The sequence below is a fragment of the Entelurus aequoreus genome, linkage group LG05, assembly GCF_033978785.1.
Source record: "Entelurus aequoreus isolate RoL-2023_Sb linkage group LG05, RoL_Eaeq_v1.1, whole genome shotgun sequence".
NCBI classification, from domain to species: Eukaryota; Metazoa; Chordata; class Actinopteri; order Syngnathiformes; family Syngnathidae; genus Entelurus; species Entelurus aequoreus.
In genome coordinates, this window is record NC_084735.1 from 36,923,433 (window position 1) to 36,938,734 (window position 15,302).

Below are 15,302 nucleotides of genomic sequence, written 5' to 3' on the forward strand. Positions count from 1 at the left end.
GTAATAACCACCTTTTCGAGGCGATATAAAAGAGAAATCTAGATAACAGAACTAATTTTTAGCACGCCGAAGTTGTGTTGCAAAAGGCGGCAGTGTTGTTTACTTGTAATGATCCATTCGCAAGAGAATCCATATTGCAAGAAGTGTATTTAATTGGATGGATAATAATAAGAAGAAAAAAAGAAGGCCATTAAAAAAATACCAGCGGAAACCAAAACAAATGATTGAATGAGTTTTAATCAGCCACTTAAGTCATCCAGCAGCTATAAAATATCAAAATGATATTTCTGAAGAGCCGATATGTCTAATATTTTTTAGAATATGTTGACACGCACATGGATGGGGGATTCTCTCGCAATCGTCTGTCTTTGCAGCGTGATCATCTCCTTTCGTACAGCCATTTGTGCGCAATTGTGGCAGTTTGCTAACCTGACTCTCGCCAGATGCTTGTAGTTCGCTGAGCTCCACACAAGAATCTGGGACTTCTCAACAGGAGATGTATTTCAGAAGGCGGGGCCTTGTAAAAAAAGTCTATGTATGTGATTGGATAAACCACTTGTCCGTAATCTTGAATGACGTGCTACTTCAACCACTCACATCGAAATCAACCCGTGACGCTGATGAGAGCGACGCTGGGAAATCCAAAACAGAACAGCCGACATATTGCATAACGACAGAGCGAACATTTTTACAACTTTTACTGAAACAACGCATCAATGTCAGTAGACGATCGATTCGACAGAACAGTTGCAATAGCAGAATCAATGTCAGCACACGACTCCTCGCTGCGTGCCGCCATTGTGGTTTGAATCAGACAGTCGCTTCGGCGCTACGTCACATCTACGAAATCCCGCCCGGTGATCCTGATTGGTTCATTATTTTTTGCTATCTTGAAGGAGTTTGCATTGCCTTCGAGCCCAGATCCTTGCGTGGAGCTAAGCAAACTACAAGGATCTGGCGAGAGTCAGGTTAGCAGTTTGCATCTACCTTCCAAAACATGCAAAATACTGCATAGACGCAAAACAGTTCCCGCCTTGTTGAATCACATTGCAAGCGCTAAATGATTATATTTGCATCTCCTTCTGCTAGTTATGTGGGCATTCAACGAATTGCACTCCTTATTTTTCAGTAGATCAGTTTGGTGTGCGATATCAAGTTTGCACATGTTTTAATAGATGCAACCTTTAGTAGATCAGGCCCCCAAAGTAGTAGACCAGTAATTCCCAAACTATGGTACATGTACCACAAGTGGTGTGTCAAAGACTCATTTGATTAAAGTACAGTGTTTTATTTCCCTACATTCAAACACAGTGTTTAAACTGTCGGAATTGATACAGTTGCCAAAATATTAAATATACTTGTTAAATAAAACTTCTACCTTGTTTTTAATGAGTACTTAGGCCTACTACGGTACTGTATTTTAATGTTGGTCATTATGGTGGCACTTGAAGAGCCAAGTGTTTTCTGAAGTGGTACATGGTGAAAAACTTTAAGAACCACGGTACTAGACAATTTAACAATTTCCTTTTTACATTCCCTGTGTTCTGGTTTGGTTTTGCTGTAATAATTATAAACATTTTATTTCAAATTGGCAAATGTTATAATTCTATTGATATTACAAATAATGAAATTACTCTTCTGCTCAACTTGCATGCCTCAAAATTAGGGAAAATAAAAAGGCATTGTTTATAGATAACATTTGTATGTTTTCCTTGTTTTAAGCACCAATTCCGGCAAAGTTTCAAAAGTACAAAAGTAAAAGTGGCAACGGTATTGGATAATACGTACATGACATCCAACCTTACACTGCAGTTTGTGAAGCTTAACCCTCGAGCTGAGGCACACACCATCACATAACACATATCAGTTATTTTGCCCATTGTCATAACTTTTGAGAACAAATTATGAGTATATAGTACCAAACTAAAGGTGCATGGTGCAAACAGGGTTAAAGCAGTATTAATTATTCTGAATGTGGTGCTCTGTGGGAACTGTAGGTGGAGTCAAAGCACCAAGAATCTACACATACGTCACCAGGTAGGTAATTTTGTCAAAATGTGAGCCAAAACGAGGAAACAAAGCCAATGGAACAACTTTCGCTGATGTGCTATTGGATGAAATTGTAGACAGAGACCAGGCGAAAATAACCGTGAAAGAAAGCAGACCACTGGATAAAATACATCATCTTACCATGATCACAAGGAAAAATGTGGATAGTTCAGAAATATAACGTGTGAACAAACAAAGCTCTTATGAGTGTGATTAGACGTCTACAACATACAGAGAAAGCCCTGATGTTGGTAAAGTACTCAAAAAAAGCCTGATGTCACTGTTTATCAGCCCTTGTCCATAATGATACTTATCTCCCTTCCATTTGCAGCTGTCACACAAACTGTTCATGATGGCTGCCATCACGTCATTTGCTCTCTGGCTGCTGCTAACCCAAATCAACATTCCTGCTTCTTAATGACGTGCATTGCCATGATGGTTTTGCAAATGGTTTGTTTTGAAAATACAAACGCCCCGATGTGAAAGACAGAATATCCCGTACAGAAGTTGATTTAAATGAAGTGCAATTTTGATTAGTATGCACCGGCTGCACCGTCCGTCGCTGTCTGTATGCCCGCATCAGAGTATACCACGTTACGTGAGGGAGTTGCGGCACAAAGCAGACAACATCCAAGTTACAATTAAAAGTGATGTTTTCTCCCATAAGCTTCTTAGGGGATGTCTAACAAAGAGTGGCGCTCCTCAGTGGAGTCTGCAGGCTGCAGTGTTCAGTCAGGGGAGCAACTATTGACAGCTATTGAATGATCTACAGTTGTAAGGGTGGAAAAAGCAAGCTGTCTAAATGAAGCCGACAAGTCAATCGATGCTGTGTTAAACACAGAGAGAAACTCTGTTACACACAGAGAGGAACTTGCATCCGGATTTTGGAGCAAATCTCTCAGTAGATGTTCACTGGTATGTGTAAAAAATAAAGCATACATAAGTTGTACATTTGTAGCATATTAGCATGACGTCCATTTTGGGCCTTTCATAGCTTGCTTCCTACACTGAAAATGATTTGCCAAGATTTAGAACAGTATTTCTAGAAATGTCCCTAGTTTTAAGAGCTACTTACTTATTTTTAGTCACTGACTTTACATCATAATCTTAATTTTAGCATGAATAATTATCTATTTATTAATAAAATGTAATATTCAGCCTGCTAGACATTCTGTAATTGCAGACAATTTTTCATTGTTTTGGTGGTTAGAGCGGATGTGACGCATAGCGCCATTATGGTGAAGCCGGAAGTGTGCGATTGGTATAAGAAATGTTTTGACAAAAGTCTCCCATAAACGTGACTGTAAACTTTTTTTCTACCACAGTTTAAGTAACAATCTACATTGTATGTTATTAGTGCACTCAACTGTAATGCAAACACGGACGTAAAGCTCCTCCTCTCTACAAGCGACAAAGGCTCAAATGATGTCGTCTCACGTTGATTGAAGATAAAATAATCGTCTTGTCGGGACAACGACTTGCCATGGCTTTGGACCTGAGATTTCCATAAGATCCTCCTTTCTTCGTGCATTTCTGTTCGCTATTTTCAAGCTTGTTGCTCAACTGTAACTGAACGCTATTACCTTCCACATGCTATGGAATGGCCAGAGGGTCAAAAAGGATTAAGGACGCATCCGCCTTAATGGTGTGTTAATTTAAATTTTGGGCCTTTCATAGCTTGCTTCCTACATTGAAAATAATTTGCCAAGATTTAGAATTTTATTTCTAGAATTGTCCCTAGTTTTAAGAGCTACTTACTTATTTTTAGTCATTGACTTTACATCATAATCTTAATTTTAGCATGAATAATGATCTATTTATTGATAAAATGTAATATTCAGCTTGCTAGACATTCTGTAATTGCAGACGATTTTTCATTGTTTTGGTGGTTAGAGCGGATGTGACGCATAGCGCCATTATGGTGAAGCCGGAAGTGTGCGATTGGTATAAGAAATGTTTTGACAAAAGTCTCCCATAAACGTGACTGTAAACTTTTTTTCTACCACAGTTTAAGTAACAATCTACATTGTATGTTATTAGTGCACTCAACTGTAATGCAAACACGGACGTAAAGCTCCTCCTCTCTACAAGCGACAAAGGCTCAAATGATGTCGTCTCACGTTGATTGAAGATAAAATAATCGTCTTGTCGGGACAACGACTTGCCATGGCTTTGGACCTGAGATTTCCATAAGATCCTCCTTTCTTCGTGCATTTCTGTTCGCTATTTTCAAGCTTGTTGCTCAACTGTAACTGAACGCTATTACCTTCCACATGCTATGGAATGGCCAGAGGGTCAAAAAGGATTAAGGACGCATCCGCCTTAATGGTGTGTTAATTTAAATTTTGGGCCTTTCATAGCTTGCTTCCTACATTGAAAATAATTTGCCAAGATTTAGAATTTTATTTCTAGAATTGTCCCTAGTTTTAAGAGCTACTTACTTATTTTTAGTCATTGACTTTACATCATAATCTTAATTTTAGCATGAATAATGATCTATTTATTGATAAAATGTAATATTCAGCCTGCTAGACATTCTGTAATTGCAGACGATTTTTCATTGTTTTGGTGGTTAGAGCGGATGTGACGCATAGCGCCATTATGGTGAGGCCGGTAGTGTGCGATTGGTATGAGAAATGTTTTGACAAAATTCTTCAAAAACGTGACTGTAAACTTTTTTTCTACCACAGTTTAAGTAACAATCTACATTGTATGTTATTAGTGCACTCAACTGTAATGCAAACACGGACGTAAAGCTCCTCCTCTCTACAAGCGACAAAGGCTCAAATGATGTCGTCTCATGTCGATTGAAGATAAAATAATCGTCTTGTCGGGACAACGACTTGCCATGGCTTTGGACCTGAGATTTCTATAAGGTCCTCCTTTCTTTGTGCATTTCTGCTCGCTATTTTCAAGCTTGTTGCTCAACTGTAACTGAACGCTATTACCTTCCATATGCTACGGAATGGCCAGAGGGTCAAAAAGGATTAAGGACTCATCCGCCTTAATGGTGTGTTAAAATTTTTTAAGCGTTTTCATCACGTTAACTTTGACAGCCCTAAATATAATATACCGTAATAAGTACGGTAATATGTTCCGGTAATATGTTCCAAAAAGTCAGACAAAGACCAGACCGTACAAAAATGGAATATAAGAAATGACGTACAGGTGAAACTCAAACCATTTGAATATAGTGCAAAAGTTCATTCGTTTCAGCAATTCAACTTCAAATGTGAAACTAATATGTGACAAACTCTTTCCATGCAAACTAACACATCTCAAGCCTTTATTTTTTATAAGTTTGATGATCATGGCTTTTACAAATTTGAAGTTTTCATAAGCTGTAAGCCCTAATCATTAAAATTACATCAAAAGAAGGCTTGAAATATCTGAAGTTAGATGTTATGAGCCTCTGTAATATATTAGTTTCACCTTATAAATCTAAAACCTTTGCACGGTAATCACATTTTTTGAGTTTCAGCTGTAAATCCAATAAATCGGTTCCAGACACCCATAAATATTAACACAAATAATAATACAAATAGCAATTGTAGTTTTAAATGTAGAAAACAATGCAAACATACACCTGATAACATATAAATGATGAATGAGTCAGATAAATGAACGTTTAACACCACTTCTACCTTTGTTCAAGACTCAATGGGCAGCAAAGAATTAATGAAAGGGAGAGCCAAGAGTACTTTGCTATGAGTTATTTATTGTGTTATCTAGTGTTTCTCACCTTCTTTATGAAAGTGCTGGCACCGGTGTTGTATCCAAGACAGCATTGACAACTGTGTGCTCACACGACTTCAACTGATGCAGATACACATACGCTAGACAGTGTTTTACGGCACAACATGCCACACAGCAGTATGCTACAACTCGCAACTTTCCTTGGCCCCATTGTGGCTTATTTTGCAGCAGTATCTACAAAAAAAAGTACAGAAACTAAGTCACCAAGGCATGGGTTGATACACGCGAAGACGGACTAGTTTGTTACGTACAATGTTTGAACACAAACGCAAACAGAAAGGACGAGAACAGAGACACCACTGTAGTTCCAGTCACTTGTCAGCCACTTCCTTTTTACACTTATTGACAAATGCCTGAGGCGCACCGAGAAACGACTCACCTTGGCATTATGCCTTTGTCGTTCATTAATAGAAAACAACTGGCTGTTTTGGTCAGGGTTTTTTTTAAACTTTTTGACCTTAGGGCCCGACTTTACCACTACAGGGGTGCCTGGGCCCTGCCCAAATATTAACACTAAATTAGTAATCTTACTCTTGATATTAAATGTATATAACAATTATATTTGACCTACGTATAACCTTGTGAAATGATATAAAACATTGTGTTAATCCTAAATATTATTAGAAAAATAAGTACTTATCAAATACTATGTACTATATGTAATACTGCATAAGAAGAGACTCATAAATAACTGATGAAAAAGTATGCTGTGCTAAAATGATTAAACGTCAATTATTATGCACAGTCAGTGTAGTTGTACACAACATAAAATAAAACTAGTTTGTTTCTTCATATGACCAAAACCATGCACACATATTTTCATGCACTGATAGGTTGATTGGCAACACTAAATTGACCCTAGTGTGTGAATGTTGTCTGTCTATCTGTGTTGGCCCTGCAATGAAGTGGCGACTTGTCCAGGGTGTACCCGGCCTAACGCCCGAATGCAGCTGAGATATGCTCCAGCAACCCCCGCGACCCCGAAAGGGACAAGCGGTAGAAAATGGATGGATGTAAACTGGCGTTGAGAGTGTTCTTTTTCTTTTCTTTTTTTTTAACAAACTATAGATCAGATTGTCTGTTTGACTTGTGAGACTTTGAACTGTTTAAACTGTTTTTAACTTTTTAACTGCCTTTTATCTAACAAATTGCTCTTAAGATAATGTGTATCTGCTCTTTCTATGTGCATATACTGTATATATATATGTGTGTGTGTGTATTTTACCTCTGTGTTAAATTATATATTTTAGTCTGTCCTTTGCTTGTATTTCTCTGCTTTTTGTGTGTTTACTTGTTTGTGGTGTACAGCCCTTTGTTTCTCAACTTTGGTTGTTTTTAAAGGGCTTTATAATTAAAGTTGTTAGGGTATGGTCTGGTAAAAAAAATAGACCTACATTAAACATTTTACACATTACATTTTAATGATGGAACAGAAAATAGTTATGGTGTTATTGAACATAACAGTTAAAATATGATTTCTCTAAGTTATGCATTCCAAATCTGCCAACAGTTCATGTATACAACTTTGTGAATGCTAATAGCGTAACACTGTATTATAACGTCAAATACTTACACTTCCATGTTTTTGTTCCATTTCCAATATTTCCTGTTAAATGAATACAGTTATTTTTATTAAAGTGTATGCACTGCGCATAATTTCATTTTACACTCCGCTCAGAGCAAGTAAATATGTTGTACCCCACCATGCACCTAGCTCTACCAAGCTCGTTGGCTTGATAAAATGGCGGTAATTCTGCTCCACTGCATATTGAATGCACGTTCGGAAATTAACTAAAAAAAATTCAAAGTCTTTAATTAGTTTCTTAGTCTGAAATGATTTTGAAATAAGGTGATGCATCACATTCAGATTTATTGAAATGCATCTCTATTTGCTAAGTAATGCAATGTTGATTTAATACGTTGTACAATAACTGTAATAAACCTAACAAAAGTGGTACCATTCACAACTTCAAAGATGCATTATTCTTTAGCATTTATATTTTAGTCGACAAACTTTACTGCAATTTTAAACTAAATCAATTTATATGAATAAAATAAGACTAAAACTGAAATACATTTTCCTCAAAAGACTATGACAAAAGCTACATTTAAAAACCGCTGTCAAAATGAACACTGCATCTTACCAATAATCAATTCACTTTATTTTTACAATCTTTGGAGGGCCCCAATGCCGCACTGCTATACAGGCTCCACTGAATTATTATAACAGCATCATTTGAATGCTCACTTATCTAAGAAGCTGCTCTCTTGATCATAACATAGCTTAGTGTTGCAATAGTTTCTTCTCGATTCATACTACTCTAACAAAAGCACAGAGGCCTGCTATCAGTTTGCAAATCAGTTATGTCTTTAATTTGACAGATGGATATGAAAAGGAAGCCTACTCATCCGCTGAAGCTGCCTGTGTATTTGGTCTGTGCAGCATAGTTGTCAGGTTTTCTTAAGCTGTGGTTAAAAAACAAGATTCCGGACAGCGAAGTGAACAAGTCTATAAAATTGTAAATTTTTTTACACTGCAAAAATAGATATGTTAATTTAATTTGAGTATTTACTTAAAAACAAGTACATGCTGTGCTAGTCCAACCACACTGCAACCATGATCTGCAAGCTCTGGTGCCTCCTGTCTACTTTTTGTTGCAGTGCCTGGTTTTCTGGTCAGGTGGCAGAGCCACCTTCGCGAACACCTGTTACACATTTCCTCCTGATTACTTAAATAGTCCAATCACTCGGCACCAGTAGATTCCTGATGGTTCACCCTTCCAGTTGTGTTCATCTCCTCTGCTCTGGCTCCACTCACACTTCTCATTTCTATGGCCCTTGTCTGTGTTAACTGTTTCCTCTCCACACCTTTTGTGTCCATTTTCCATTTTGCCAAACATATTGTGTGCATGTTTTTCCTCACTCCTTTTTGAGTGCGCTTTTTGTTATTATTTTTATTATTTCTTCTCTGCGTTGGGGTCCAACTCCGGCAAAAGCCGATCGTGACACAAACAAAGTTAACCTATTCATGTTTTGTAGGGGTATTCCACCATTTTCTATGCCAGGACAAACTGTTTATCCAGATCAAACAATTACAGTTCAAACCACATTTTAAGGGGAATATGAGCATGGAGATGGATCTGTTGTTGAGCACGTGATAACTATGCACATTTTGTGAGCCTACAGCGGTGTACAGTCAGATTAACAGTTAACAGATTAACAACCTCTTTTTACACTTAAATGAGAAAGGAAAATGTAACTTAAACATTGCCGGTACAGTTAACCTTGTTTGACTGTACAGTGGAACCTCGATTTATGAACCCTTCATTTGTACAAACTTTTCGATTTAGGAACCACAGACCGAATAAAACGATGCTTTGATGTAGAAACCTTCATCCTCCATTGTGTACCTGCAGCACAACTCTTGTGGGCGGGCTTATTAAGCCAATTGCTACTTTATGTGCCTTTTAAGTGGTTTTTAGCCTTTTTACAGCATCTTTCTAGTTTTGCTATCTCAACATGAATCCAATGAAAGCAATGGACAAGCGATGTGTGGCTTGAAACATTCAGGAAGTATCCACAGCATTGCTGACACTACCTCCCACCTTTTTAGGCTGAACACCAAGTAGATTAAGGTAAAGGTAAAGTGGATTTAATTTATTATTCAACATTTTTATACTAGCCTGACTGATAAAGCTAAGGAGGTTTGTGATTTCTGGGAGTCCATCACAGGGCTAGTGAGAGTGTGTGTGTGTGTGTGTCGGGAGTGTGGCTAAAAATGAGGACAGTTCAGCTAGTTTTTGTTCTGACTTTGTCAGTAATTTTAAACTTAATCCATCACCTCTTTGTTATATTTGTTTGATATACAGTACCATACAGCACTTTATATTGTGTTCAAAGTGCATACACCTTTACTAAATTATGGATTTTTGTCATGGCTAGAACCCATTATTCATATTTACATTGTTTCTTATGGGGAAATTTGCTTGATAAACAAACATTTCTATTTCGGGACCCTGTTCAAGAACCAACTAAGTTCGTAAATTGAGGTTCCACTGTATTAAAAAAACAATATTACTACCACTTGGCTACCAGTCCAGGGTGCAGTCCACCTTTCGCCCAAAGTTAGCAGGCAAATGTGGTATAAAGGATGGATGGATTGATATTACGATAGATAAGAGATTCTCAAACTGTGATCCGTGTACCACTAGTGGTATGTGGGCTCCATCTAGTGGTACGGCAAAGAATCGCGTGATTCATTTAAATTGATTTTATTTTTTCATTATTTTTGTTATTTTTTTCATTATTTAAGTACAGTGTTTTATTTTCCTATATTCAAACACAGTGTTACTGTTCAAACTTTGTGTAAAGTTACAGTCAGCAAAAATATCAAATATACTTGCTAAATAAAACTACTGCCTTGTTTTAATGAATACTTAAGCTTACTATGCTACTTTATTTTAATGTCGGTCATTGTGGTGGTACCAAGTGTTTTCTGAAGTGGTACTTGGTGGAAAAAGTTTGAGAACCACTGCAATAGATCATTAAAGTTAGCTCCCTTGAATTCGGACTTATTTTTGTGAATCATACATATTCAAATGTTAACTGCAAGAAACTACTGAAAGCTACTAATCAATTCCCGCATCTTCAAATGTCAAGTAAGTGCAACCTTTTGTTTTTAAGGTCGAGGACATTTGCGTTCGGCTTTGATTTCTCGATTGATTTTGGGTACATTATGTTTGATTAGTCAAATTGAATTCAGTCCCATGACGTCACCTCAAGCAGCCCATTCCTTCACAGTCCTGCACCCTTTGTGTGCAAATAACTCAAAGATAGCCTAGCACTACCTGTGCACGGGTCTACAGTAAGTTCTTGTAAATGTTGGCGAGAGAGCACATGGGAGCTTGGGTGACTATGTCTATGGGAGGAAGCAGAGCAGGAGAAGTTGGAGAGAGCAGCAGCCACACAGAACATGGACAGAGCGTTTACCTGGCCCTGTGCTCTGTGGGTACGCCAAGTAGCCGCCTCTTCCACGGGCCCCCCTACCTGAGCCACGCGCTGCTGCTGCTACTGCCGCCGCCGCCACCGGTCCGTATGCTGTCGCTGGGAAGCCTGCAGGCACACACACACACACACACATAAATGCATCACTTCCTGCGTATGGACAAGTGTATCCCAGAGCTACAGGAGAATGTTGACACCAGTGCTGAGCTGCAGGATACAACTAGCTGTCAGAGGCAGGGGCTCATGTTAGGGCGACATCTATCAGCAGACTCTTACAGAACACATTGCCAGAATCAAAACAGGTCCACGCAGAGAGTGAATAATAGCCGGAAGCAAGACAGTTTAAAAAAGATGAAGTCATTCCTGTTTTGGATTGTTTACAGCGTTGTGTTGTATGCATGAATTATGTGCAACATTCGATTGATGTCCAATCAATGGACATTAAGCACACCTGTGTGATCTAGTTTAGGCGTGTCCAACTCGTTTTCATTGAGTGACGCAAAAGGCCACTGGTAACAGTGAATATATGTGAATATGAAAGTATATGAGGATTCGACTCATGTTATTATTACACAAATGCCTATGCATTTGTTTATTATTAAAAAATAAAATAAAAACGTTGATTTAAAGAAATGGCATCTTTTACGGTAAAATTTGTGATTTTTCCAAGCATATTACTGTAAATGGAAAATGTTTTTTTACGGTATAATTCTGGTGACTCAGCTGTCAGTTTTTTTTTTTTATCCTTACATTCAAGATTGTTGTTTTTACGGTGTTTTACTATAAATAAAAAAGTGGCACTACCCTTTTTTTATGATAAAATTCTGTGTTGGCACTGAGATGAGGTGGCGACTTGTCTAGGGTGTACCCCGTCTTCCGCCGCAATGCAGCTGGAATAGGCTCCAGCCACACCCGCGACCCGAAAGGAACAAGCGATAGAAAATGGATGGATGGATGGATTCTGGCGACTTACCTGCCGTTTTATTTTATACATTTTTTTACGTAAAATCTATTGTGATTTTTACAGTGTTTACTTTGATGGATAACTTGCTTTGAAATCATAAGTCAAGCACATATTTAAGTATTATTTTTCTAAAACATCTGTACATTTGCATTTGAAAAAAATAATCTGTCTATTTAAAAAAAAAAAAAAAGGCAGATCAGTTGCCAGAATTTTACCATAAAATTTACTGTAATATTTTACAGCATATTACTGTAAATGGAAAACTGGTACTAATGTTATTTTCAATGTAAAATTCTGTTGACTGAGCTGCTAGTTAATTTTGCCCTCATGTCTACGGTTGTTGTTTTTGTGGTGTATCACTGTAAATTAAAAAACGGTATCACCGTTTTTTACGGTAGAATTCTGAAGCTACCAGTTTTTTTTTCATCTTACCGTAAAATCTATTGTCATTTTTGCAGTGTACACTTTGATGGATAAATTGCTTTGACATCAAAGCCAAGCAATTATTGATGTATTTATTTTTATTTGAACCAAAAAAAGGAACATATGATGATATAATATTTAATGCATTATTAGATGCATGAAAGTTTATAATACATGCAACTGCAGGCAGTACTTGTATTTTTTTCTATCAAAATGGAAAGAACGAATACATTTAGTAACAAATGATGAAGTGCTTTATTGACGCGTATTATTTCCAGGCTTTTGCAGGCCATAAAAAATGATGTGTTCATTTTAAAACCTGTGGTCTAAGTAGTTTGGTCATTGGCAGTGTTGAAGATGTAACAATGCACCGTGCTGAGAGATGTTTTGAGTCTTATCTAACTACATAATACTCCCAGTATGATGTAGTGGTTATTAAACACAATCATGTTTTTTTTTTTTTAATAACAGCTCTTGTATAGGATGCCATTAATGCGGGTGTACCTCAGAAATGAATGACAGCAATTTAGTGGGGTGACTGCGTTAATTATGATACGCGATTGATAAGTACATCGTCTCCTTTCAAACTGAAAGCATTCAATTTCTTATTAAACCATAAATCTGAGTAAACTGGCTTCAGGTGGGTTTGCAATTTGCACGTTGCTGATTACATTAATGAAATAATGTTGCTCTGGGGGGGTGTTTATGTCACACGCTGGTATGAAAGATTACAACCACCTCTGAGCTGCACACCCGTGTGCATGATAGCCCTACCTCTGGGCACAATCCCTGCATTTTGTTCCAGAGTGCTCCCCCCCAATTACTGGGAGCTTCTGAGGACTTGGAATCATGTAATACACACGGCAAAATGTTCTGGCTTTTTGTTGGGCTGATCAGGGGGGAGATTTGTTGCTGTGTTTCACTACCTGCAAACAGATGGAGACATCTGTTGGGTGATTTGCTATTATGAGCACATTGAGATCTGTCCTTTTGTTCCCTTGTATGTGAACATACTTTAGGCTGGATTTACACTATTTGATTCAAGGAAAACAATTCATGTTTCCCTTGAGTCCCAATTGGCATATGGGTCATGGCAGCGTAACAAGAACAACATAGACATTCTCAGAGGGGAATCCGACAAATGTGGATACAAATCAGATGTTACATGCCAAACAGCGTTAGGATCTAGCTCACAGGTGTCATACCTCAAGTCCTGGTGGCCAGATCTGGCCTACCACATTATTTAATGTGGACCGCCACACTATTTTATGTGTTCCGCCAGCTCATTTATTGTGGCCCGCCTCATAATTTTATGTTGTCTGCCACATTATTGTATTTGGCCCACCACACCATTTTACGTGACCCGCCACGTAATTTATGTAACGAGGCTATCATACATTTGTATTTATATATCCACTTGTTTCATGCTGCCTTTCAAAAGAAGCCATAATTGCGAAGTGGCCCGCCACTTCATTTATTTTGGCCCACCACATAATTTTAACTGGCCCGCCACATTATTCTATATGGCCCCCCACATCATTCATTGTGGCCCACCACATAATTTTATGTTGTCTGCAACTTCATTTTATCTGGCCCGCCATAAAATATATGCGGCCCTCCAAGAGCAGTCATTATTGCAGTCATTATTTAATCTGACATTTTGCGTTGTCTGCCACATAATTTTGGGTGGCCTATTACGTAATTTAAGTTACGAGGCTATTATACATTTATATTAATATATTCACTTTTTCAAGCGGCCCTCTGAGGGCAGCCATAATTGCTATGTGGCCCTCCACATGCATTTAAAATGGCCTACCAAATAATTTTATCTGGCCCGCAACATTATTTTATATGGCCTGCCACATCATTTATTGTGGCCCGCCACATGATTTTATGTTGTCTGCCACTTTATTTTATGTGGCCCACCACGTAATTTATCTAACAAGGCTATTATACATTTATATTCATATATTAACTGTAATGCAGACCTCAGACAGCAGCCATAATTGTGACGTGGCCCGCCACGTTATTAAAAGCTGACCCGCCACTTCATTTAATGTGGTCCGCCACAGCATTTTTTCTGCTGGCCCGCCATAATATCTTATATGGCCCGCCACATCATCCATTGTGGGCCGCGACGTCATTTTATGCTATCTGCCACAGTAGTTTAAGTGGCCCACCACTTAATTTATGTAACGAGGCTATTTAACATTTGTATTCATATATTCACTATTTCATGCGGCCCTCCGAAGGCCGTCATAATTGCTATGTGGCCCGCTACATTATTTAAGTTGGCCTGCCATTTTATTTAATTTGGCCCACTGCATCATTTTAACTAGCCCGCCACATTATCTTATGTGGCCCGCCACATCATTCATCGTGGCCTGCCACATCATTTTAAGTTGTCTGCCACTATATTTCAAGTGGCCTGCCACACCATTCACGGTGGCCTGCCACATTATTTTGTTGTCTGCCACTATTTTTTCTGAAATACCGGATGGCGCCTACACAACAACATACTGTGGGTGAATAAACAATCACCCACAGTCATATGGTGTAAATAGAGTACAATAAAGAAAGATAAAACATTTCGCAGGGAAATTAATTTGGTGCTCAGCGGAGTAATGCTGAGGGTTACCTGCAGGGCCGCCCTGTCCTAAATGCAGAATATTGCACGTAGGGCCTCGCCATCCGTGGGGGGCCAAGTTTTGTGTGAAGAAGAGCATATAAAATGACAGGCGCTTCATATGAAATTTTACCATAAACGTATTCCTGGCCATTCAATGTTTCGTCACTGATAGTGTTGGAATATAATGGCTGATTTCCCCTTTTTGCAGAGCACAAGGTACTGGGTCCTAATCCGGGGGGTAAAAAAATCAACATATATTTTATTAATGTGAAGTGAATTATATTTATCTAGTGCTTTTTCTCCAGAGCCATGTCGTCCTGCTCGCACTTGACAGTTTTGATTGTGTTCTTTTGGTATAATTTCCTGTCCTGGTGCTCGTGTTTTAGTAAAATTTCCTGTCAGACTCTTTGATTTGCTGCACCTTCACTTTCTGCTTAGTTTCCTGCCATATTGATTATTAAACCGAGAGGGACAAGC

General features: G+C 38.2%; 1 protein-coding gene across 7 annotated transcripts in view; it reads right to left on the minus strand.

The window, feature by feature from the left end:
- The window catches only part of msi2b (musashi RNA-binding protein 2b), a 699,967-nt gene that overhangs the window by 50,753 nt on the left and 633,912 nt on the right, over window positions 1–15,302 (minus strand). For 5 of the 7 annotated variants that reach the window (XM_062048055.1, XM_062048049.1, XM_062048050.1 and 2 more), the window contains one exon: window positions 10,795–10,917. In XM_062048055.1, coding sequence (XP_061904039.1) covers window positions 10,795–10,917 — 123 coding nt within the window. The remainder of the gene's footprint in view (window positions 1–10,794; window positions 10,918–15,302) is intronic. The other 2 variants (XM_062048056.1, XM_062048052.1) reach the window with 1 other exon arrangement.